We start from the raw sequence: 25,022 nt of genomic DNA, 5'->3' as shown, positions 1-25,022 counted from the left end.
TTGGATTAAGTGATGATATTTTTCGTATTCTTTTTTCCAGTGCACAGTGGTTAATTAAGCCTTATCACGGCCACATTGCTTGGTCTCTGTTCCATTTAATAGAGGTGGAAATGGGAGCATGGAAAGGTAAAGCTACTGTTTGAGGATTAGACCTCAAAATCCTTCAGAGACATTGCCGGCACTGGGCATTACTGAGCCTAAACCTCCCAAGGACTAGGAAGTTCAGGATATCTTGAAAGGGAAATGTTCCTATCTTGGATAAAAAGAAAACTGTTCAGGGCCTGCTGAGAGTTGCTGCCTGGGAGCAGAGCCCTGGAGGGGTTTGAGGTCATTAAATCTGCATTTTAGCTCTGTCAGCCCCCTCACATCATCCTGTTTGTGAATTAATCCATCTTGAGCACAGTTTGGCTGTTCATTCCCAGCACAAAAGGACTGGAAAACTGTCCCATCATCTCCTTGCTTTAATGGCTGGAAACATTGCTTCCCACCTGTCTTTCTGGGAAAGCTGGATTCTGCAACCTTTCTGCCAAAAGAACTCCACTGGGCCTTAGCTGCACATTTGCTTTGCTGCTCTGCCTCACTGGAAGAGGTGGTCCATGCGAAGGGTCCGAGGTGAGGGATGCTACAAAGATGTGTCATCTGCCACCAGTGCCATGACTCAGGAATGATCTCAGCACTCTGGGGAGCTAAATAAAATGAGAAATGGGATTTCTAGGTAGGCTGGCTAGCAGAAGGTTTCAGTTGCAGAGAGATGGCTGAGGAAGAGCATTACCCTTAAAGTCAGGTCAGGGCTGGTTTGAGGATGCTGCCCCTCACCTGGCTGCCTGCTCCCTGCCAGGACAGACAGGGATCCCCTCCCTCCCACCCCTCCATCCCCATGGCTTCCAGTGCTCCTCTGCTCCTGGCTGGAGTAAAGCTCAGACCCCATAGCTGATGTCATAGCCTCTGGCTGATTTGTGTAAGGGGAGGACAGAGAGAACACAATGAGATGTCAGAGGAGATTCCAAGCAATTTTGCCAAACACTCAAGGGATATTTTTTTTTTTTCTTTCCACTCCCCTCCCCCCCTTGGTTTTTAGTATAATTTTTCAAGAGCACATATGCAAGTCATCTAAGGGAAACAGAACAGTGAGTACCAGGGGCTGGTACACTGTGTTCCCTTTGTGTACTGTAGAGAAAATAGATAAAAGAAACAAAGAATGATGCAGAGAGCAAAGCAGCCAACCGTACTCTCAGAGAGGTTCAATCTGACTTTTTCAGAGATGAAGGTCAAACCAAAAATCTTCAGGTGCCGGAAATTGGTCCCATCTTCCTAGAACTAGGAGACATTTACCACTAATGAAACGAGAGCAGAGTTCCATGCCATTTGTTGTTTCTAGAAGCAAGAAGAAAGGCAAGAAAGGAATATTGTCTTGGGCAGTAATACGGATTATGTGCTTCTTTAGGAAGTAAATTACCATTTTACGATCATATCTGCTGTACACCCAGCCACCCACCCAGATTAGAGGCGTCAATAGAGAGCAGCTTGGACCCCCCTGGCATCGGCGAGCTGGGCAGCCGGACCCCCCGACAGCGGCACTGCTCATTAACATGCACTCCTCTGAAAGGAGACCCCCCTCCTCGGCCCTTGCCCCTCAACCTGCCACTCTCCCCGTCTGCTGCTGCTGCTCACAAGCCTTGGGATGCAGAGCATGTCCAGCCGTGAGCGTGGGATAGCTCCCCTGCATCCCATCCGGGTTGTTTGTCTTGGGTCCCTCTCCATTCAGAGCAGAACGATTTTGCATAAATGCATCGACACGTCTGCTTTGTTCATGCGTGAAGGGTTCTCGGCATTTCTTATCCCACCCCCGCCCCGGCCTTCTTCTCCCCGCTCCCTGGCATGTGGCTTCACCAGCTTTTCCATGATTTCCCTGTGCAACAGCAAATAAACCTGCCTGAAGCACTGCCAGGCGACCCGGCGCAGTTAAAAATGGCCAGATAGATCTAAACCAAGCCATGGGAGAAGGGGATGGAAAAGGGTACAAGAGCAAAGCCATAATGGATTTTACTCTGTAATTTGGTTTCATGTTCTGCACAAGGAAACATGTCAAATATGTAAACAGAGCTCTCCAGGATTGTAATGGAGCTACAAAGCCTCGGATGTACAGGCAGGCAGGGTGCTGCTCTCCAGCAGAACGGAATGCCATCCCCAAAACCACACGGTCATTTCTTTAAGCTGAAAGTAAACTTTCTCATGCCAGGAGCAAAGAATTTATTTTTTTTCTTGTAAATGAAGGATCGTCTGCACCACTTGTTTGGAGTACCGTAGGCATTTTAGCCCACATTGTCATAAGACACCTCGTATTTTGAATGCCAATGAATTTCAGGGTGTTCCTCTTAAGATGTCTCTAAAAGGCATAATTTGGAGGATGGTGTTTACCCAGTACTGTCCTGAAGGCATCTTGAGTCAATCCCTCTGTCCCCACCTGAAAATAAGAATCATCTTTAGTAGTAATAATAATAATAATAGTAATAACAGTAATAATAGTAATAGTAATAGTAATAATAATAATAATAATAATATGAGGAGAAAAACAAACAACGAACTGGGGACCATTTGGATACACTGTTGAGCTGCTCCAAGTCTCCCCTGAACTGTGCTGCCTTAGCTGGAGCTGCAACTGTGGAGGAACCCCACATCTGTGCTCACTTTTGGAAGTGCTGCCTGCAAAGCTGCAGGACCGCTCTTTCCTCTGAGGTCATTTCAGTGGGGAATCTGATAAGGAGACATGATTCACACTGGTAATTCAAATTCACATCTGGTAAGTGGCCCAGCTCCCCGTGCTATCAGCAGGAGTCTCCTGGGGACTGGGTTTCCACCATGGTCTCAGGGTCTGGCTCCAAGCTCTCACAAGTGCCAGGAAATGGTTATTTGCAGGATCAGTGCTATTATCTGTCCCCACATGTACCTCCTCTCTGGGAGAAGCCCTCAGCTCAGGAGAACATCAAGTTCTGCTTAGCCATTTTAGTCACTGGGTAAAAATCCTTCCACTTAGCACTTCTGGCAGTGGATGTCATTTTTCCATTTCTTTGGTAATTAACCCTTGTGTCATCATGCTCAGAGAAGACAAGTCACTCTTCAGAGAGGGGCAGGTGAAGCACAGGGTAGAGATGACCTTCTTCCCACCTTTCTCCATCCAAATCCCTTTGAAACATTTGTCCTTCCAGCAGAGCTGCTCTGTCCCTGTGCCTGGCACTAAGTGCACACTGTGAGCTGCAGAGGGAAAGCCTCACTCTGTGGAAATTTACCTCGTTCCCAGAGGTTGTTCCTGCTGAGAAAGGCTGGCCTTGGCACCTGGGTGTTCCTCCATTCGCTTTGCTCCCCCATCCTCCCAGTGCCTGCTCCTGGAAGGCAGTGAGGCTGAAGGAGCTGTGAGCTTCGTCTTTCACACAACACTTAAATTCCTCCAGTAACTTCTGGGAGCAGCTGGGAGTTCCTCTGAACTCCCCTACTAGCCTGGGACATCAAGGACTAACTGCTTCAAGTATTTTGGCTTAATTTGTTGGAGTTTGAGGTTTATTGGAGCAACCAGGGTTGTTCCAAGTTTAGAGGGGAGTGACAGGCTTCCCCAGACAAGCCTTTACTTGGGCGGAGATGTGCAGGGGCTGGAGGCAGCAGCTGGTGCTGCTCTGTGGGCTCTCCCTGGATGGTCCAGCTCATTTAGAGGAATTTGTTTGCAGCATGGTGGTTTCATTATTCTGCAGTTTCGCTGGGAAAAGCCCAGCGAAGCAAGGGGGAACCTTTTGATTTGCATACTGCAAGTCATGTCTTCAGGTGTTGAAAAACAAACCAGAGGGTTTAATCTTGATTAATACCCCTTGATGTAGGGCTGATAGTTGGATGGGGACTGAAAGGTTTTGCTAGCTGAGGTGTGACTGCTCCCTGGTGCACAGGGCAGCTCCTCCAAGCCCCCCTCCGCATTCCCCTGGAGCCTCTCTGCAGCCTTCTCTTTTCCTATTAAATTCAGGGCCTCTTCCCAATGTATCATCTCCCTGGATGTATCCAATTAAGGCCTGTTGACAGCCCAGAGCAGACTTACACCCTTAGGATTAGAGGCATGCGTATGTCTTCATATAGGGAAGGACAACAACAGGGTGTCTGGCTGGCTCACTGGGAGCACAGTGGGGGAAGCTGAGCAGCCTGGAGAGGGAAGAGGAGCCAGGGAGAGAGAGATTTGCACCCCCAGTTATCCTCGCCTGTGGAAGGGCTGTGTGCTGAGTGTTGCGTGCAGTTTACACAGCGTGTTTACATGGGCCATAACCCTAAACAAAGCTGAAAAGCATGGCTTTAACTCTGGAAATAAAAGTACTGGAAACCCCTGGTTTTCTGCACATGAGAAAGTTTTGTTCTTTAAACACACAGATGTTTTTAAATGAAGAATCACTCTTTTGACCTTTTCTGAGTGTGATCATGTGGTCGGGGCTGACATTAACCACTGCACGGCTGCTTGCCTCAGCCGCAGGCGAAGCTTAGCCAGGGGTCTGCAGGGCTCAGGGTGGCACCTGCCTTGTTTCGCATTCTGGGAAGTGGCTCCTGTGCCCCATGAGCACTCAGGGTGGTGCAGGGATGGCAATACTTAGGGTTTGCTTCTACTGTACAGGAAACAAAAGCAACTGCATTTTTTTTCCTGCTTGAGAGTCGTGGCTTAATTTTTTTTCTTATGTATCTCTTTTTTTATCAGTAACATAGCCCGTGTGCTTCTAAGCATCTCTGTCCACCTCAGCCAGTGTGTTATCCTGATGGAGAACTCAAGTTTTTAAGGGATTTGTTGTTGTTAATTTTGGGTTTTCTCTACCTAGCTGTGTGTTTTCTTCATCCAAACAAAGGTATGGGACCAGCTCTGGGCAGGAAGGAGGGGATGTTACCGAGGGGACGTTACCAAGTGGATTGTACCAACCCTGCTTTGCCTTACAGGAGTTGCAAAAGTGCAATGAATCTAGTGAGCCAGAATCATGAATATAATAACTAAAATATATTTAAGATCCTCCTAAAGTGTGGCACACTTTCTGCCTTTGACAGTTAGATTTTCTGGTGCCAGCTGCTCCTGAGTGAAATGCTCCAGTTAAAGGAAAAACAAAAAAAATTGCTTTTGCTCTGCTCCTTGGTGATGAAAGCTGATGGGATGGGATTGTTTTGCTTTGCTGCAGCACCCCACAGCCAGCCTTGGCCCACAGCTGCACAAAGCTGTGCTGCAGTGGACCTGGCTGGTTCATGTTAGAGACGGGCAGCTCGGGAACCGAGTGCTCAGCCAACAATAATGTTCTGGCTCCTGTATTTGTTTAACCTCGCTCTCCAGTGGATGGATATACAGTCTGCTAAAGCACTTATCAGTCTATAATGCCTTCACACTTCTGTGAGCAGTAATGTGGAAGTTGTAGACAGGAGCTTGTGCTGCGGCTTGAAAATGTCTTTTAGCTTTAATGAGGCTGATACTTGCAGAACTGAAGGCCTAAATTCTTGTTTGGGTGCTGCTGCTTGATCCTGTCTGTCTAGCCTATTGCATGGGGTGCCGTTGCTGCTAGTAGCTGTATTTGTGAATTTGAGCATAATAACACAGTTCAGGGCTAACTCTAAGAATTACTGCTCTGAGGTAAGATCCTGGCAGTGCTGGCGTGGAAGATGCTGTTGTTTGAGAGCAGCATCTTTATGTCCTGCTGCTGAGTTGAAGAAATAGCAGAGGTCTGGCAGGAATAAATGGGAGCACATGGCAAATTGCTGGTTTGTACTTTCATGTGCTGCACAGGAGACTGTGCTGTGCACTCAGAACTATCTCTTGATTCTGCATCCCTTCAGTTTGCATCTCTGAATGGCAAAAGAAGCAGGGGCAGGTGCAAATTGCACCCAGGAGCTCCAGATGCTGGGGTTTGCTTGTGGGCTGGCGTAAAAGATGACTTGATTTTTAAATCCCATTAGTGCAATTATTTCTTCTTTTTCTCACCCTATTTTTCTGTAGTTGCTGGCCCTGGCTTAACCGATGTCCTTGGGGTGATCCTTTGAACTGTGCAAAAATCATCTGGTTAGGGTTTTGTTGGAAAATCAAAACTTCATATTGTTTTTTTCCACGGGTCCAGCAAGCATCCTCGATATTTGATTACACCTGGCTGGCTGTCAAAGCCCATGTGAGTTTGGGATAGGGCCAGTCAGAACTGATTTACAGTTTTTTCAGGTATGCCATGTGAAGTTTATGGTTTGATGTGATTTTGATTTGAACTCACTGGTTTTAAATGAAGTTTGCTTTGAATCTGGAGATAACAGAAATTCAAAGGGAAGCTCAAAGAATGCAGGTCTGCATGATTTAAAAATGGAAATATATTGTTCATACCGGCTCTTTGGAAGTGAAATAACTGCATTTTTGAGAAAGCTAAAGTTAATAACACACCTTGAATACACATGCAATCTGGGCCATCATCTAATGGAAATCCCTGTAGCTCCTTTTCGCTTGCCTCGAACTAAACCAACTTACATGACAAAATGAAATAGCCCTTGCATCTCCCACTCATTTCTGAATCGCAGCCCTGTGTTACATCCAAAACTCTAGGAAATTTCCCTTTGGAGATGAACACTATCATTGTAAAGTAGAGGAATTTATCATCATGTCACATTGCAGGCGAACTATTGGTGCCCTGCCCGCAGTGTTTTCATACACAGAAAGGTCACTTTCCAGTTACTAAAAAATCCAGCCAAATCTTCAGCTGAGAATCGTGGCTCTGTGCTAAGGAAGCTGTAATATCATGCTAATTGAATTCTGAGTCTGCAAGGTCCAGACACATCAGCTGCCCCAGGTTCAAAGTGGACGTGGCTGTGCTGAGACTGGACATAGGGACTGGCAGCAGGGCTTTATTTCATCCTGTAGGAGATGTAAGCTGCTTCCCAATCCCACAGCCAAATCCTGTTCTTCATTACACGGGGAAAATTGACAGATGAGATTTCCTTTGACTTCTGAGCCAACTGAATCTGGGAGTAATATAGCATCAGTGTGTTACCCCAGGAGTTTCATCAGCTTCCAGTTGGTAAAGCTTTTCTGTGGATCACCTGCCCACATGCCTTTGTCCTGGAGCAGGGCATGCTGCAGTTTTTCATCTTTTGCCATCAGACCTTTAGGCACCCCAATGAAAACAGGCAAAAGCAGACAAAGAGCATGAAACAGTAGATCTGTGCTATCAGAGGACAAGGAGGGTTTGGGGGGAGAAGCTGCAGTTGATGAGCATCAGAGATGAGGTGAAGTTGCTGCTGTGGAAGTAGCAGTAGACTGTAAGGTAAGGTGGCTCTTGAAAGAGACAGAGGGACACAGCTTTCTTCCCTCATTTTATGTTTAGAATTTCTGCTGCTGCATTTCAGATTTGGTTTTAGTTTTTTATTTTATTTTCTGCAACAGAAAGCCATTGTTAGTGCACATAAAAATAAATGTGTGTCCCAGTTTGGGAAAAGTAGCTTTGAATGTTTTCCTTAAGTTTTAGAGGTCAACCTGGAATGACCCAAGACTGACATTCACAGTTGGGCAGACAACTCTGGACTCAAATTTCTGATGGGATAAATCCACTGCTAAAGACAGCTGATAAAGACACTTGTCCTAAAGCATTTCTGACCAGAATCTAGAAGGAAACCCGGAGCAAAATTCTTTGTGCTGCAGTGTGTACAATTTCCATTTGAGCTTTGTGGGCTCCTGAGGTTTGAAATGGTCAGAGAAATTGGCTGGAGTTTGAGGTGTTTGTTGGAGCCCAAATGGTGGCCTTTTTAATGGTTCGGTGCTCACTAATGTGGGCAACTTCATTTTTCCCTAGCTCCAACCCAATTCCCAGCTGAAATGAGAAAAGCAGTGCAACAGCTTTCAGAACAGATTGGAGGTCTGTGCTGCAGTCGGCAAACTGGGTGGTGTCCATGTGGCAGTCAAGCTGCCTTACAATATTGGGCAATAAACAGGCAGGAACCTTTCTGATATTTAGCAACTGCACCATGGTTTCTCATCCTTGGGTGAGATTAACCTTAGGTCGGCAAGAACAATAACATATTTAAGAATAAAAGGGCTGGGTGACTGCCAGCCTGGCCTGGCAAGGCAGGGAGAAAGTTTTCATCTGTAAGGGATGTGTTAAAATGCTGCTCATGTCATGGCTGGGATCCTCTGGCATGTGTTGAGTTAAATACAAATAACATTCTGCAGAGCAGTCAGCTAAATATTGTAGATTAATTAGGTTCCAGTATTACGGCCGAAATCTGTTCTTTAGCTGGATCTTCAAACAACAGAAGATGTTCTGTTTGTGCCCCCATGGGTTTTGTATCAGTCCATGAGCTTTTCTGCGCACTCACGCAGCCTCACTGAGGATGTTTTGTGCTCCACAAATAGCTGGTACTGTGGGTTTTACCAAGAGATCCTGTTCCTGCCTGCTCCATGGTTGCTGTTTTGCCAACAGGTATAGCCTGTTTCATCCCAGAAACACTCTGTGTTGTCTGTCGGGGTGCAGAAGTGTCAGCAGCACTTTCCTGTAGAAAGGAGGGGGGAGAGGCAGCTTTTGGACCTCAATCTCCACTTCCACCCTCCTCTGCAGAAGGAGGATGCTCCCCACTGCCTGACCAAGTGCCCACGACGGCCCCTTGCAGCCAGACAGAGCTCGGGGACATGGTCTGGAGGGAGCCCCGCCATGGTTCACCAGATGGGATTTTGGGAGCAGACAGATCTGTGCACTGGAGGTTTGCTCTGCGTCCAGCTGCCCCGGGGCATGCAGACAGGCACGTCCGCTCCAACCACGGTGCCAGAGCTGAGTAGGGCAGCATCCGAGCTTAAATAGCAGCTTTTCTGTCTGCATTTAGAATTATTTTGATGTTACAATGCTGAGAACCACCAGTGTGTGCAAAGCCTGTGGTGTCTGACTGTGCTTGTGCGGTGGGAAGGTCAGAGTGGGATGGGATCTGTGTTTAGCCCACTCCTTTGGGGAGCTGTATCCTCACACCTGTGTGTGCTCTCAGCAACATCTGAGCACCATTTTGTGGCTCAGCCACCTGTGTGGTGTGGGGGAACATCATCCTCATCTTCCAGACAGGGTGCTCAGGCCTGGAGAAGCCAAGTGCTGCCCAGAAGGCTGTACTGGGGCCGTGCACTGGGCACAGTTGGGCTGGGATCTAGTCCAGTGCCCAGTCCAGAGGATTTGTGATCCATAACCTGTAATTCAGCTGCAACAGAAACCCATCAATGCAAATTCACATTGCCTGCAGTCACGGGATGGCTGGGAATCATTCACAAGGGCGCCTTCCAAAATTTGCTCTTCAGCAAATTTTCCCATATTACTTTGAAGGAAATGGAGTTGATTGCAATAGTAAATGTGTTTTTGATGTGGCAAAAAGCTAAGTGCTCCCAATATATCACTTTTCCCTTTCTGCTGACACATTCCTCGGTCCCCCTGAGTAAGAGAAGGAAAACAGGAGAGGCGGTTTGAAGAACATGTTGTGCCTTTGATTGACAAGAGGTTGTATAAATCAGTCAAAGGGAATCCTCCAGGCATTCCCTCTTGTGGGAAGATCCCACAGTGCTCTCTGGCCTTGATCGTTCTGTCTGTCGATGTTTGTGTACAAAATGTGGGGGTGGGAGACGAGCTGGATTTGAACCTCCGAGAGGAACAGACATCAGCTCTTTTAATTGAAAGCAGCTTCCTCGGGAGGGGGATGACATGGGCTTCCAGTAACTAGACACAAATAGTCGCCGCATACTTTGGAGCACATACTAAGCTCCTGTGGATATCCCCAGTTGCTGTGTGGGTCTGAGAATCTGGATAAGCCCCAGTGAGTGAAGTTTGGAGCTCTGTGTGATGCTGTCATTCTTCAAAGCAAATACTTCAGTGTTTGGTAACACCCTGAAATGAGAAGTCTATCTGTGCTTCTTCCCTCCGCAGCTGTCAGGTGCTTTAGCTGCTGGTTTGCATCATTGTACCAAACTAGAGGACGTTAGGATCTGTTTCTCCTAAGTGTGAATTCCTGCAAATAGCCATGAGGACAGATGATATTCTGTCTTCCAGGCCACTGGAACTTGTAGCTTAAAAGTGTTTGTGCTGCAGTAATCACAGAATCATTCAGGTTAGAAAAGATCATTGAGTCCAACCATTAACCTAAATAATAGGGGCCTTCGGGCTGCTGCCACATTCTAGGGATGCCTTAAAAGCAGAGATGTGAAAGACTCTCCTAGCAGATGACTCTCAGACTAGGCAGGTGTGATGTGACACACAGTGCCTGGGCAGAATTGAAAGGCAGATGGATTTACCATGTGTGTTGGAGCCTGTTGGGATGGTGGAGTCTGTAGGTGACTGGAAATGTTTATCCAATCCAGTTGTTTTCAGAGAAACCTAGAGAACATTTTTTAACATTAGCTAAGTTTACTGGCCAGCAGCTAGTGGAAAAGCGGCCCTTGTAGCCATTCATCTCTGTTAGACTTTTCCCACACTTCTCAATTAGGTTCTTCTAAAAGAACCTTTTACCCCAGGACCACTTTGAAACACTTGTCTGGGTAGCGATGGATCAGCCTCAGCAGGGGGAAGCTTATCTAACCTGTTCAAACCAGGCCAGTCTGACAGCCCACGTGGCCTGAACACAGGCTCTTTATGCAATGCTCAGATTTTTGCTAATATTCTCAGGCAGAAGCAGAAAGTGCTAGAGTTCACACACGCGCACAAATCAAACAAGGCATTTAAAAGTTATCAGAGATTTCCAGCCCACCTCAGCAGGGGTTTATTTTGGGTTAGATTCAAACTTTTGGTGAAGGTCTGGGTGATTTCTTAATTCAGGTTTTCACTCATCCATTAAGTGGCACTTAAAAAGCACCGAAAGTCAGTACTGTGTTTCTTTCAGCCACCTTTATGGACCAATAGAGCAGGAGGAAAGTAAGAATAAGAACAAAATCATATAAAAGTAATGAGACCTTTGTTCATGTCAAAGAGCTCTCTGACCATATAAATTGCAGATGTGGGTAAGATAAATTCCCTAGCTGGAGAGGTATTAAAATAAAAACCATGCTCCCAACAAGAGACAGGCTGCTGAAAACGCAAGAAGGGAGAGTTGCGAAACCGTACATGTCGAATTGCTGGCCTGGATTTCAAATGCCAAAGATAGTTTATGTAAAGCCTTGCTCTTCTGTAAAATGTAACACTATCCACTGGCTAGCCTCAATGAAGCTTGGTCCCAGTTGTTTCAAAAAATAAATAAACTAAAAATCTTCTTCCAACCCATTAAAGCTGATTTATGTTTTGCCTGTAAGATTCCTCTGTGCTGGATCTTGAGGGACTCAGATTTTAAAGGGGATTACCTCACTTTTAGCCAATCTGGTTTCTCATTCCCAGGCATCCAAGGCTCTCTTTGCAGTGCCCAGACTTTGCCTGGTGAGACCAAGAGGGCATTTCCATGCAAAATTATAGTGGGCATAGGATTTTGAGTGGCCAAAAGCATCTTTGTTATTTCTCTTGTTTCATGTCAGGGTTTTCTTTTTGGTTTAATAATCAGATTGCTGATGGGAACGGCTTTACTGACAGCACATCAGCCCAAGGAATTCCCTCTATTCCTATGGTAAGGACAGCCAGTGAGTTCAGCAAAGGCTTGTGAATCCAGCAGGTACCTGTCAGATGCTCCAGAGCCTCAGCTATAAGTATCCTTCTAATGCAGTAGTAACTTCTTCCTTGGTGGACATTTCCTTTTTTCTCTTTGCTGGGGAGGTGAAAGGCTGTGGTCATGCATGCTTCTTTTTTGAAGCAGCTGCACTGAGCAGTGTGTTTTCAGGGTAAATCCTACCATTTCTTGCAGCTTCATTGTCACATCTGACGTACTGAAGGCACTGCAAGGCTCTCTGGTACTTAGATTCTGGCATTTCTTTTAGCTTTTCATCTGTGGCAGGACTTGGGATTCATCTACTTTACTGAAAAGAGCAGTTTGCCTCCAATCTCACTGCTGCCTGCCATGGAAAGGCTGCAGGTGTAGGTGATTCCACTTGCAGAACTGGCTGGTAAAAAAGGAAATCAGTTTGCTTAAATTGGGTTGTAGAGGCAGGACTTTCCTGGCTACACCTAGTTTACAGGGCCAGCTGTGGCTTCCCTGTGGTTACAGGAACATCAGGTTTAAATAGGGCAGTGCTGGAGCAGTGTGGAGGCACCTCCTGACTGTCTGTGCTGGGAGCTGGGGTGTTCAGAAGTGATCCTCACTTGGACTCCGGTGGGAAGAGTCCTGGTCCATTTGGGTGGGAGCAAAGTTGTTCTAAATGCTGTCAGAGACCTGGTACCAAATTCAGAGGAGGTTGTTGGCTGCCATCCAGCTGCTGTGAGTCTTTAGCTCCTCTTCATGATTCAGTTTTTCTTACTGGGGTAGAAGATCTGGAAACTTAACTTTTGAATAATCTCATGGTATTTAGAAGTGCCGTTATTGTGCATTGCTTTATCCTAGGAGTGCACCTGGACATTGTTTCCCCACTTGAAGCAGTCAGAATCCTTCCTTGCTGTCCTCTATGTCAGTTTTGGTGTTTCTTTTTTTTTTCCTGCTGCAGATGTGTCGAACCAAGGTGATCGACTTGAACGATGGTGTCTCCCAGTATGCCTGGTATCCCTGCACGGCCAACTTCCAGTACTCCCACATGACACAGACTGTTTTCTGGCTGAAGGTAGGAAGTGCACACATCATTCAGACGTTTCCTCTTTTCCTGCCTCTTCAAAGTTTCTCCAGCAATCAAAATATCATGGGCCAGCCTTCCCAGGGCCAAGCTGCTCTTTTCTGAAGTATGTTTAGAGTAAAAGAGCAGAACAATGTCTTTAAGCACTGTCTAGAGAGTCAGTAGTGAAGTCCCCTCGTGTGTGACAAGGCTATTGAATTTCTGAGAGGGTTCAGCTTCAGGGCTGTTTGACTTATCTAGTTTGTGTAGGAGAGATTGGAAGAGAAGATTTCTGTGTGACCTGGGATGGGAATTCTTCTTTTAAAAGTCCTCAACTGACTCCTGGGGATTTTTTAAAGCCCACCACAGTTTTCCACCTCAGGCTTTGTGGGCTTTGTGTTTTCCCAGGCTTATTTTTCCCAGCCTATGGTGGCTGCAGCAGTCCTTGTTCACTTGGTCACTGATGGGACCTATTACCTGGACCAGAAGCAGGAGACCATCGGTGTGCAGCTGTTTGACACCAAAGAGCAGAGCCACGATCTTGGTAAGACTGTGTTGTATTAAACCCCCTCTTTACTGCTTGCTTAATCTGGTGATGCCCCCTTTCACCAGTATTCCTGCTTGGTTTTTTTCAGAATTAGACCAAAAAATGGTGCTTGTTCAATGCTCCAAGCCCTGAGCCTCACTAGAGTTTGTGGGAAACGATGTGTTATTTTGTACAGACATTTCTCCATAGCTGTTCACTGTGTGTTCAGAGGTGATTAGCTCCTCTTCAGTCACTAAAATCAGCACTATCTCAATGCTTCACACCCAGCACTGCCCTGGAGAGACACTGATGGTGCTGCAGATGAACCCCTGGGAGCAGGGAGTGAGGGACCTGCACCGGCTGCTGCAGCAAAGGCTTCTGCTTCACAGGGAGTGCTGGGTGATCTCTAGTCCTGCTTGCAGGGAGGTCTCCAGAGCCATTTAATGGCCAACATTCCCCAGGTGAAGTATTTCAGGTGGTGAAGGTCAAACCCCAGGGCCCTGCCAGGCTCCTGGCATGGCATCAAGCAGATGTGCCTGACAGAGGCAGGACCTGTGCTTGTGCTGAAGTGCCAGGATAGACCAGTTTTGTCTCTACCCTTGGCACAGGGCCCTAAACTGGGGAAGTTGTGTCTGGTGAATTGATTCAGGCTGCATTTAAGCTCCAGGACCAAGGAGCTCTCCTTAGCTCCCAACTCTTTGTCAGGGTAGGACTTGCATAATCCCTTCCCAGATGCTCTCTGCCTTTTTTTCACTGAAGAGAAAGCTGGCCAGATCACCTTGAGAGCAGTTTTTAAGGAGACATAACTCCCATCCCCCAGGTTTCTGGTTTACCAGAACGTTTCAATTTTAATGAGCTGAAACTCAAAGGAGCTTCCCACTAGAGACAAGCAGAAGGGACACACACAGAGTGACAGGTGTTGGATGAGCATCCAGGATAATTCAGGATTTGGTGGGGCGTGGAGGAAAACGAAGGAAATATGTGTGGTGTCTGTTGTCCAAGAACAAACTGAAATTTGTAGCAAGTTGTGCAGGTTGAGTCAGGATGGCTCCCAGTTTGCCAGAGCCCTTGGATTAATCTTACCCTCCTTTTGCAAAACAGTGGCACATAGCTCTATTCCTCTGAGAAATAAATGATGGAAACACGAGCATGCCAGCAATACTTAATGTGACATTTTATAGGGACAGACAGACTGGGAGAGAAAGAGGGTAAGAAAGAGGAGCAAAGAGGAAACTGAGGGTTAGGTTTTGAAATCTTCAATGAAGTTGCAACATGAGTTTGGCATGGCTCAGCCTGATGTCTGGACGTCCTCCCAGCTGAAATGCTGCTTTCATCATGGAAAAGCCCCTTTGGCCTTTCAGAAGAGGCTGCCTGGAGCAGAGGAGAGGTATAGGTGGGCTACCCAGCACTTCTCACTCAGGCAGGGCTCCCCACTGCTGTTCTGTCTGAGTTCTGACAGTGAGATGAAGTCCTTTTCCTGGATATTGTGTTTCATGTGTTTGAGTTATCACCGTGGCAAGCTGGAAACTGCAGCTGAGATGCAAATGTTGTCATGCACTGGGTGCAGGACCGACTGAGACACTCAATGAGCCTTAAGCAGGAGTTCATGGCAAATTAAAGTACATCCAAAAGGAAGGAGCAATAGTTTAAAGCTTAATCAGACATGCAGTTTCCCACCTTGATCAGAGCCAGTGGATGCCCAGAAAATAATGTGAAGCTTCTTCTAAGTCCTGGTAGGAGATGGAGAGGTTGGGGTGCCAAAAACCTCAGTGCTGTTGGTTCAGAGCCATCGTAGACACCGGGGTTCAGCTGCTGAGCTGAATAGATGGGTGCAGAATGACAGAAACAGGGGTGATCCTGGGACAGCTCTGACTGCCCCCATGGGTACCTGTGCCTTCTTCATGGGTTAAGGTAGGGGAGTTAAATAAATAACCCTGACCTCTCCAGCCCCCATTTTCCTGGTCAGGGTCAGAAATAACCAGCAGTGCAGCACATATCTGAGGGTCTGTTCTGTTGTGGGCACCACCTGAGTGCAAGGAATGAAATAGAAGTGAATAAACAGCCTCATACCATAAGGTCTTTCTTGGCTTTCCATCAGAGAAGGCAGAAACTTCCAAAGAATTTGGGAACCCGGGATTTTGAGTATTAACTGCACCTGTTTGTAAGTGAGAAACATGCACCGTTCCACAAGGAGCTGATATCAAAAGACCTGTGGGAGGCAAGTAGACAGGGAGGTTATTTCAGGGTCAGGTGAAGACCAAAACAAAAAGAGGTTTGCTTTTTTATTTTTTTTTTTTTTATTACAGGAAGATTTTTTTATAGAGGGTGGGAGATAGATGTTTAAAGAGCATGTCTTAATTCACAGGAAATCACTTTCTAAGGAGAAAAGTGAAAGCCTTTTTATTCCTTCCCTTTTGAGTTAAGAAATCTGAACTGGGGGAAAAAAAAATAATAACAGAAATCCCTGAGCCAGTCAAACATGCAAATAGAATTTATTTTGTTTTCAAATTTGTAAGAGTATCAGGGTAGCCAAGGGGCCTGGGCCAAAGCCATTGCTGGGGGAGCTCCAGTGAAGCAAATGTATCTGGAGCCAAGCTGATCCTCGGAGTGATGCCATGGAGCTGTGGAGGCAGAGCCTTGCAGGCAGCCAGCAGGCCATGAATCTCAATTAATGAATTTTTAGGGCAGCCCTCAGCTGTCTGTCCTCTGCCTTCCCCCTGAGATGGGTTTGGCCCATTTGAATTCAGGTTACTTCTACCTGAAGGTGGGAATTTCTTCCCAGCTGTCACCGAGTGCCTTCTCCACGGACAAAAGGGATTAAGAAGTCTCTTTGCTGCCTCTCTGGTGTTTCTGTGCCCCTCAACCTTGAGATGCTTTTATTTCCCCAAAACACAATTCTTTTCTTCTCGAGTGAGATCACCTGTAAAATCCTCAGTGGCTTCATCACCTCCATTTCTATCTCCAGGTCCAAATCTGCCTTTTCTTGCAAAGAACAAGATACCCTAAGGCTCAAAACTATTGAAGAAAATATCAAATCTGAGCACATTTAGTGGAAAACTCATACCATAAAGTTTTACACTGAGTGCTAATGACATGCAGAGCTCCAGCTGAGCCAGTGGTGCCTCGGCCCTGGTGCACAAAGCCCCCCAGCCCGCCAGCCCCATTTGATGCTGCATATAAAGGCTCCAACTGTCCTCCAGGACCTGTTTTACAATAGTGTGACTCCACTTCCCCCGTGCTGGTTGCTCCTGATTTACCAGAGCACAATAGAAATGTGGCTGTGGTCTAAAGAAGCGGCTCCGAGGGCCTGCCGTGCTCGCAGAGAGAAAGGCAGCCTTTCTTCAGCTGTCTGGAGGGATCTGCTTCTCTGCTAAGCTCTCCTGAGCGATTTGGGAAGCCCCTCCAGGCAGCTTACCATAACTTTTCAGCTCTATAAGGCCATTCCTCTGGGTGAAATGCCTCTGAAGTGCCCACAGCTTTGGGAAGCAATTGTGTTAAGCCTGACCCTTCCTCTGATCTTGTCTCTCCTCTGGCAGGTGTCCACGTCCTGAGCTGCAGGAACAATCCCCTGATTATCCCCGTCATCCATGACCTCAGTCACCCTTTTTATCACACCCAGGCTGTCCTCATTAGCTTCAGCTCCCAGTTTGTGGCTATCTCTGGGGTGGCCCTGCGTTCCTTCCACAACTTCGACCCCATCACCATCAGCAGCTGCCAGCGAGGACAGACCTACAGCCCTGCGGAGCAGAGGTGAGCGTGTCAGCCCTGCTTCCCTCTGCCTCACACCCACCACCCCCAGCGCCAGCCAGGGCTGGGGAGGAGGCAGGAGGGGCACAGCAGCTGAACCCTGCTGACCCCTTTGTGTCACGGGTAAAAAACCGGCAGTGTTCTCATTGATCAGGATGGATGGGACATTTAACCCACATGGGATGCTGTTAGTGAATTATTTCCTCTTCCTTTCTCCTCCCTCCTTTATGCCAAGCCTGGAGTTGGGGCCAGTTCACTCCGCACACATTCCCCAGCCCGGCATCGTGTTCGCCACTCACACACCAGCTCAGTCTGAACCGCTTTGTGCTGCCACAGTGCCGCGGGGACCTCCCACGGAAGGGACCGCGCTGACACTGAGTGGTGCCTGTGCCCTGGAGGGGCTGGATCCTGCCAGGTGCTCAGCCCTGGGCTGCAGGGCCATGGCCATCAGCATCTGCCGTGCTTTTATGGCTGGGTGAGGCCCTCAGCACCTCTCTGGATCCGGCCCCCATTCTGAAAAGCTCTGTGGGACCCCCCAGGATGAAAGGTTTATAGCTACCGTTTTATTCTTGTTGTTATTACAGACACATCAATAGATCACCACCAACCCCTCTCAGTCTCTGCTTTACAGCATCCCACAGAGATTGTGACCTTTCATGGCCTCTGGTGCGGCAGCTTCATGGATCCTTTCAGTGAGGCAGTGAAAAGAAGAGGAGAGAATTTAGCAAAACCCCTGAAAGAATAATTTTTTTTCTTCCTTTGTGAATTCAAAGTTGTGAGCAGTTGTCATACCATAGCAGCAGCAATAGTAAAACAAGTTGCATATCCCAGCAAACCTCTGCTCAGCCTCCTAAGCAAGCTGTCAGGTTTTTTCATAATGTTCTGGCTTGTTTTTAGGACCCGCTTTTATTCCAGGAAAGGCGGGAGGGTGAGAAGGGGGAGAGGGAAGGGAAAATAAAGTAAAAAAAAAGGAGTATATCTATAGCTAAATCAATCCAGTCAGTGTGTTCTGACCTAGATTCAAGGCGTCTGATCATTCTGTGCAATAGGTTGTATAAATTCAGAGGCCCAAAGACAGCAGGATCAAGTTTCAGATGAGAAGTCTGGTGGTGGAAGTGTGGCCAAAACCCAGCGCAGGAGCAGGACAGAAAAAGAGTGAGAAAGCCCCACTGGAAGGAGATGGTGAGAAACATCAGAGAGCTCAGGAGGACTGAGACACAGGGCCACGTTCCGCTGCCCTCTCAAGTTTTCAGTAGGAATTGAACCATTTGTTCACTTATGGAATTAGAAGTGCTCTGTGTTTAGAAAGTTATTTCCTTAATAAAAATGCACTCCCCTTAGGCAAAGCTTCAGTGAGCCTCTGCAGCCCAGCAACCCAACCTTTAGAAATCCCTTGAGGAAGAATCACCTGCCTTTTACCTCTTCTTTTTCTTCTTGATTTTTTGGCATCGTTTTGTTTTCGGGATGCACTGAGCCCTCTCAGTCCCCTGCTCTCACAAACTCCCATCCGAGCCTCACTCGGCCAAAGTCATGGTTTAGGTCTTGCAGGTTCCAACACTGGATTGACCATAAAGTTTCCCATGTCTGTCAGGGAACTAGAAACCCTCAGAAGTAAAGCCCTGATCCAAAGGCAGTTGAAATCAGTGGAGTTTTTTCCACTGATGACAGTGCTACAGTGGACAGTCAGCCCCTGGTTTGCCTTGTGATGGGGTCATTTGGGGTGACCAGATCTGTTTCCTTCTGTACAAAAAACAGTTCAGGTACCCAAGATGTGGAGACAGTTGTGCATTAGGTTGTGCAGCCAGGAAATAGGTGACACCTTTGCTGTCACCTGCTGTGTTTTTCCTTGGTTATTTTACCCAATCCATGAAGAACATAGAAAGATAGATTTTAAAAATTACTTCTTAACCAGCTCAGAGGCTGGATGTGTGTTTTCTGCCTCCCCTGCTCATAGTCTGCCCATCAGACTCCCTTGGAGTGCCAGTTCCATATTGCCCATCTTTCCCTTCTCCCCTTTCCCCACTGGTTGCATTTGCCTAATGTGATTTTTAAAGTATTTATTTAATTTTTAAAGAAACTTGCCTTCCTGCATGTAAGCATCAATTATACTGCTTTCATTTTCCTTAGGTCAACACGGATATTTTTGCCTGCTTTTTGGCTTCTCTCTACAAGAGGTATTATTTCCTCTTTCAAGGAGAATTATTTTGCTTGGAGAGGATTTGTAGCCAGATACAGATATTTCTAGGCAAGGGTGCAGATTTTAAAATTGTGAGGGAAAGGAAATATATTGTCCCTTAAAAGTTAACATGGTTTTTATTTTGAGGGTGAATGGATCCTTCCCGTGGGTCAGTGACAACTTAATAAATGAAAATAAAACAGGCACTCACTCTTCTTTCTTAAGATATGTATTATAGCTAATATTTTAGAGAAAAATGGGCTTAAATTTAAAAGTCCAATTGAACTTTATAGGTAGCTGTCCTCAGTCATCATGAGTTGTTTTGAAAATCCATTCCATCCTCCTGAAGACACATACAGAGTTTGAAAATTCCTGCTCTCTCCTTTCCAGTTTTATTCTTCCAGTTGTTTTTTCTGCTGCCAGTTACTACTGACTCTTTTTTTGTTTTCAGTAGAAGTTTCCCTCACTGCTGGAGATGTGCTGTAAAAATGACGCTCTTCATTTTCACACTGCATCCTTAGGCCAGATATAGTGGCCTGGTTAGTCCTTCTCTTGTGCATTATAGCTCAAATTGTTATACTTTTACTATTTCCTGTGTAGCCTCATGCAGAAGCAGAGGTGTAATTTCCCACCCCGCAGTCACTCGAGCAGCAAGAAGGCCTGGTGTTCTGGGGCTGCCTTTGACAGTGGTTCCTCAAAAATCAGGTTTTTGTCTTTTTTGCTGGGTAGGAAACGTCAGCTGGAGGTCACCCATCCCTGGCAAAGCAGTTTGTGGGAAGTGCTGCTCTTCCTCAGTGTCATTTCCCTGTCATGGTCACCGGACCTGTCCCCTCCACCACCCCTCCTGGTGCCACTGTTCCTCTGCTGGAAACTGCAGGCAGGAGGCAGGAAAGCCCAATTCACCCAGTCCAGCAGTCAGAACTGCATGTTTCAGGACTTCCATCCATCTAATCCACCATTTACTCCGTGTTCATACTGAAAACAAGTCCCCCCCGACTGCCCACAGCTCTCCAGTCTCCTTGCCTCACATTGTCCCCACCTCGTGCTTTCTAAAGAGTGTAGCAAAAAGATTTTCTTTTGCTTTCTTTGGTGAAACCTTGCCACAGCCTCACTGCTATGGCTTCAAATTTGCTTCTGCAGGGGAGATTTTGGGTTTTCCTCTCTCCATAAGTGGGCATATGTGGGTCTTAGACTCTGTAGACCAAGACCGGCCCCTGGGTACCACACCATCACCTCCTCTGGCCTCTATGGGGAGGTTCCCTTTGAGCTGCACCCTTTGCTGCCCCAAACAAGCCCCAGGGATTCATAGCCCATTCCAGCTCTTCTCTTTGTCTTGTTCTCTCCTGCTGTCAGCTTCCCCAACAAGAAATGATGAAGATAAATCTTCAGCAGCAGAACAAATGCAGCCGCTCTTTACAACTCTGGTTATTTTTTTTTTTTCCTTTTTATAAGGGGGGAAAAAAGGGTTTCCTCGTCTCTTTTTGTTGTGAATTAATGCAGCTTTCTCTTTCCCCGTTTGGCCGCCTTTCCCCTGCCCTGCATTCTGTCATTAAGCACAATCTCTGTCAGCTTGCTTCGGGTGAAATTAATGAATTTCTCACAGAACTGTTAATCATAGAAGCTTTGGTCCGTGACATGTGTTATAATTCAATGGGTTTTTAACCTTCACCCTGTTTTGGTAATTGGCAAACGGCATCATTTGGCTTTTATTAAAGTGGAAGGTGATGCATTTTCTTTGTTTGCCTGGACAGACTCTGGCAGGGAGACCTGTGGGGCTGCTGACGCCCAGCGACACGGTCCCACTTCCAAGCTGGCAGGGTGATGGGGCTTTGAGAGCTTTATCAGTTCAACATGGACCCCCCTGGCAGGAGCAGCTCACACCACGGGGTGCAGGCAGGCTGGAGGCAGAGCCCACCCCAACGAGAATTTGCCCTGCCAGTGGTGGGGACAGTGAGTGGGACACACTGGCTCGTGCCTCTCCTTTCCCTGGGGCTTACCTTGGGTTGGAGCAAGGATTTTCTGTAAATCTCTGGGCTTAGCTTCATTCTGACCCTTTCAGATTGAAGCAGGGGTTTGCTGCGATCGCTGTCAGAGTCAAACCCAGCAGTACTGAGGTGACGTCGCTGAAGGGCCCAGAGGTGACACCACTCATGTGGTCGCTCTCATGGACCAGATTGCCAGGAAAATGCCTTTTTAAGAAAGGGCTTGATCCTTCTTCCAGTCAGCAAAGGTTCATCAGTCCCCATCCAGTCCCATGGATTTGGAGAGATATTCAAGGTTCCGTGTTAATACAAGGAGGCAATGTGCTTTAGCTGAAGACTGAAGGAGACAAATTCATTGCCACATTTTCAGTTCATTTTTTTTTTTAAATTTCCACAGCAAGGAATATGGCTAGCAGCCTCTGCATGTATGTTTGGGTTAGAGAGAGAGAACCTGCTCTTGCCTTTAGAATAACCTCTACAGAGGAGAACACAAACCCATTGTAAGGATAAATATGCTGGAAAAACCCTCAGAAGTTTACACATGTGTGAGTTGTGTGTATGGTGGCATAGGACAAAACCAAATTGCCCTTCAGATCTGCAGCCCAAGCTGGCCCAGACTGTGGAAAAGGGAGTTCTTCATGTGTCCAAGAGATAATGTCGTGGCTCTTCTCCTAAAAAGTGCCCACTATGAGCTTTTAGGCTCACCTGAGCTTAGATACGTGTCAGAGCCATCACGAAGGAAACAAATAATTAAGGCACCATGTTAAGATGAGTTATTGGAAAAGTGCTTGACCTCAGGGTTAGGAAAAGAAAGTTTGGCTGCTGTAAGCTTTTTGAAAGAGGAAGTCCTGGATTGTTTTTATGTGAGGAAGGAAGAGCTCCACTTAATTGTTATAATTTTCTATAAACATGTTAAAATACAAATGTTTCTAGGATTGTGTCACTAAGGCCCCAATTTAGCAAAGCCCTGAGCTATTTGCTTACATCCCCCTGTAGTCAAATCTATCAGTGGGACTTAACTGTGCTTTTGAAGTTAAGCACATATTTAAGTGCCTTTCTGAATTGGGGCCAATATTGGCACAGCGAAATACAAATTTAGAGCCCAATGACTGAGCTCATTTAGATTAGGGATGGGCAGAATGGATTTGAATAAAGTAAGAACTGGCTCAGAACTTCAGCCTACATGTGAAGCTGACTCAGTCCAGGGCTTTTTACATCATTGAAACAGTCTGCCTTGATCTGTTTTGAACATGCAATGGAATGTGTGCAAGAAATCCACTGTTCCTTGCACTCACCTTGGCCTGAAGATGTTGTTTTAGGAAATTGTACGCTGCCAGGGCAAGAAAAGGAGCAAGTGAATCCTGATGGGGACCTAGTAAAATAAACACTGGTCAGGGAATGTCCCAGGCACGGACACTTGATAAAGTAAATCATCAGAGTGGTCCTTGGGTCCCCGGTGTAGCTTTGCTCCAGACCACTTCATACTTTGATAAGGACTTTTGGGAGTTAGGATAGACCAGGGATGATTTGAAATAGGCAGTTTTGATGAAGTCACGTGATTTTGACTGCAAGAAAATGGGATAAACTGTCCTATGCCAGGAATCAACATGAGTTAAAGCCGAAGTGATTTCATTCTCAGATGCTGTCATACTGCTTCTTTCCTGAGGAATGCACATTTTCTGGAACATGTGATGATTGACCACTGCTAAATGGCAGTACCCATGCAAGAGCTTCTGTAATCCACAAATGGATGTGATGGGTTCTTTGTCTAAACTTCCTACTTGGAGATATTAATTTCTCCATCTTAATTCTGCATTTGCAGAGCTCAATTCAGGATCGTGACTTCAAAATTCATTGGGATTTATGGCTGACAGTAGCTGATACCAAATTGGAACCAGTAGCTAGAGAACCAGAAATATTTAAATTAGAAACATTTGGTGGCAGTGGTTGTTTTCTTACAAAAAGTGAATGGTTGTATTGTTTGTCACTGAAGTCATTCATATAGAGTTACAGACAGAGAGAGCTGCCCAGATGATCTGCTAACCAAGGCATAATCTGGAGCCTGGAGGGGGTGGCTAAAAATGTTCCCTGGCCATTTCAGAAGACCACAAGGGGACTTGTAAACAGAAAGAAGAACATCACAATAAGTGTTTCTTAATGCTTTTGTCTGTGGCGTTTCAGTTCTGTAGGACTTCTAAGCCCAGGCTTGCGCATCTGGTGTCCTGATCTGAACTCCAGAAACCGGATTCTTTTTCTCCTTTACATTGATGGAAATGAAAAGCGATGCCACTGACTGCGGTGACGTTGCTTCAGATTTCCCTCTGTGCAGATTGCAAGGGTTTTCTTGGGCTCATCCTTCCCTCTGAAGCCATTCAAGGCTGAATTCAGTGCTACATTAATTCACATAAGTATTAGATTAAATAAGTCTGCTATTATTTTATTTTTCCAGCTTTCGTGGAAGAAGGTTTTCAGATGTTGAGGCAGTTTTGCAGTGGGCAGTCGAGGTTTGCAGTACGTGCTTCCGAGAGTGGCTTGGCAGTAGTGCTCCCTTTTTTCCCCAGTGAGTCAGCTTCCTCAGCACTGCAGCCCTGGCACAGGAGGCACTCGTGCTGCAGCCTCACCAGCTGGGAAATGGAGGGGAGCAAAGTGAGAGCTGGCCCTCATGGGACATGGAGCACAGAGGGTTCCACACAGCATCATTCATCATTTACACTCTCTGTCAACATCCAGTTTCAGATATTTTTGCTGATGTCAGCTGAGGATTTACTAAAGCAGCAATGCCATGAGGTTGGTAAGGTTAGGAAGAGGTTGGTAAGGCCCTGCTCTGCTCAGGGAGCTGCAGGGTGTGAGGCTCGTGGTGCCTAAAGGGGTGTGTAAAGCTTGTGGCTCACACCCCTGCGTGATTTGTGTTGGGTGTTTGCAAGGCAATAGCACCTGGCTGTTCTTCTCACCTCGTTTCTCCTCAGTGGTGACCACCTGGGCACAAGGATGTGCTGCTCCCTTGTTCTTCTGCTGCTCCATCCACAAGCTTATTGATCGTAACGGAGTGAAACCCATGGCAGTTTAAATCTGTACGCCAGGCTGTGAGTTGCAGTGACTGGAAAACGTGAAATCCGTGGTCAGTGTTTGGGGATCCTCCTGAAAGCAGGATCACCCTGGATAGGCCAGCTCTAGCAGGGGAGCATCCATTCTGCAGAAGTGATGAGCATCACAGTCGTGCTGATAGACAGGGGTTTGTTGCATACAAGGGTGTGGAGTTGGCCAACACAGAGGTGGAATTCTCCTTCCTCAGCCCTGTCAGCAGCGATGCTTTGTGCACCTTGAGGAAATAAGATATTTCTGAATGTAGAAATTGTTTATGGCTCATCACACTCCCAGGAAGGGCCAACACTGAACAAGCAACCTTAAATTACAAGCAGCGGGCACTTCCCATATAGCGCTAGTCTGGGACAGAGAAATGAGTTGTGTAGGTGCATAAATACTGCCATTTAATCTGGTCTAGAGCTCAGTAGAAACATGTGCAGATGTGCTTCTCTGTCAGTAACATGGGGATAACAATACCAGCCCAGGTGTCTCGCAGGGGTGTCATGAAAATTAATTAGATAATGTCTGCATTGTGCTTTGAACACAGCAAAGCACCACGTACATGCTAAGTCAGGGCTTACTAAGCTGAACAGGGCTTTGGTGGCTGTTAACCCTTTTTCTAGGAGACAGGAATAGCTTGCTTGTAATCCATTTCACAATATGTGTTTGATACATTGCTCTCTCTTCTTTCTATAATTTTCTGTTTCAGGCTCTTCCCTACCCAAGAATGTGGTGAAATAAGTCAATGTTTCCCCTCCTGAGAACTAATTTAACTGTATTAAAATTAAATTCTTTTCAACTTCAGCAGAGACATATCACCTTGTAGAGGTCCTTATCCCAGAAATTTCGTCTCTAATC

General features: G+C 46.5%; 1 protein-coding gene across 2 annotated transcripts in view; it reads left to right on the top strand.

Moving 5' to 3' along the window:
• Positions 1-25,022, top strand: part of PAPPA (pappalysin 1) — a 178,406-nt gene that overhangs the window by 110,306 nt on the left and 43,078 nt on the right. For both annotated transcript variants that reach the window (XM_048325816.1, XM_048325817.1), the window contains exons 11-13: positions 12,548-12,661; positions 13,058-13,193; positions 16,712-16,925. In XM_048325816.1, the coding sequence (XP_048181773.1) occupies positions 12,548-12,661; positions 13,058-13,193; positions 16,712-16,925 (464 nt within the window). The remainder of the gene's footprint in view (positions 1-12,547; positions 12,662-13,057; positions 13,194-16,711; positions 16,926-25,022) is intronic.

This window comes from Corvus hawaiiensis, chromosome 21, assembly GCF_020740725.1.
Source record: "Corvus hawaiiensis isolate bCorHaw1 chromosome 21, bCorHaw1.pri.cur, whole genome shotgun sequence".
Taxonomy (NCBI): Eukaryota; Metazoa; Chordata; class Aves; order Passeriformes; family Corvidae; genus Corvus; species Corvus hawaiiensis.
Note: the sequence above shows the minus strand (reverse complement) of the source record. Positions and strands in the feature narration are given on the sequence as shown.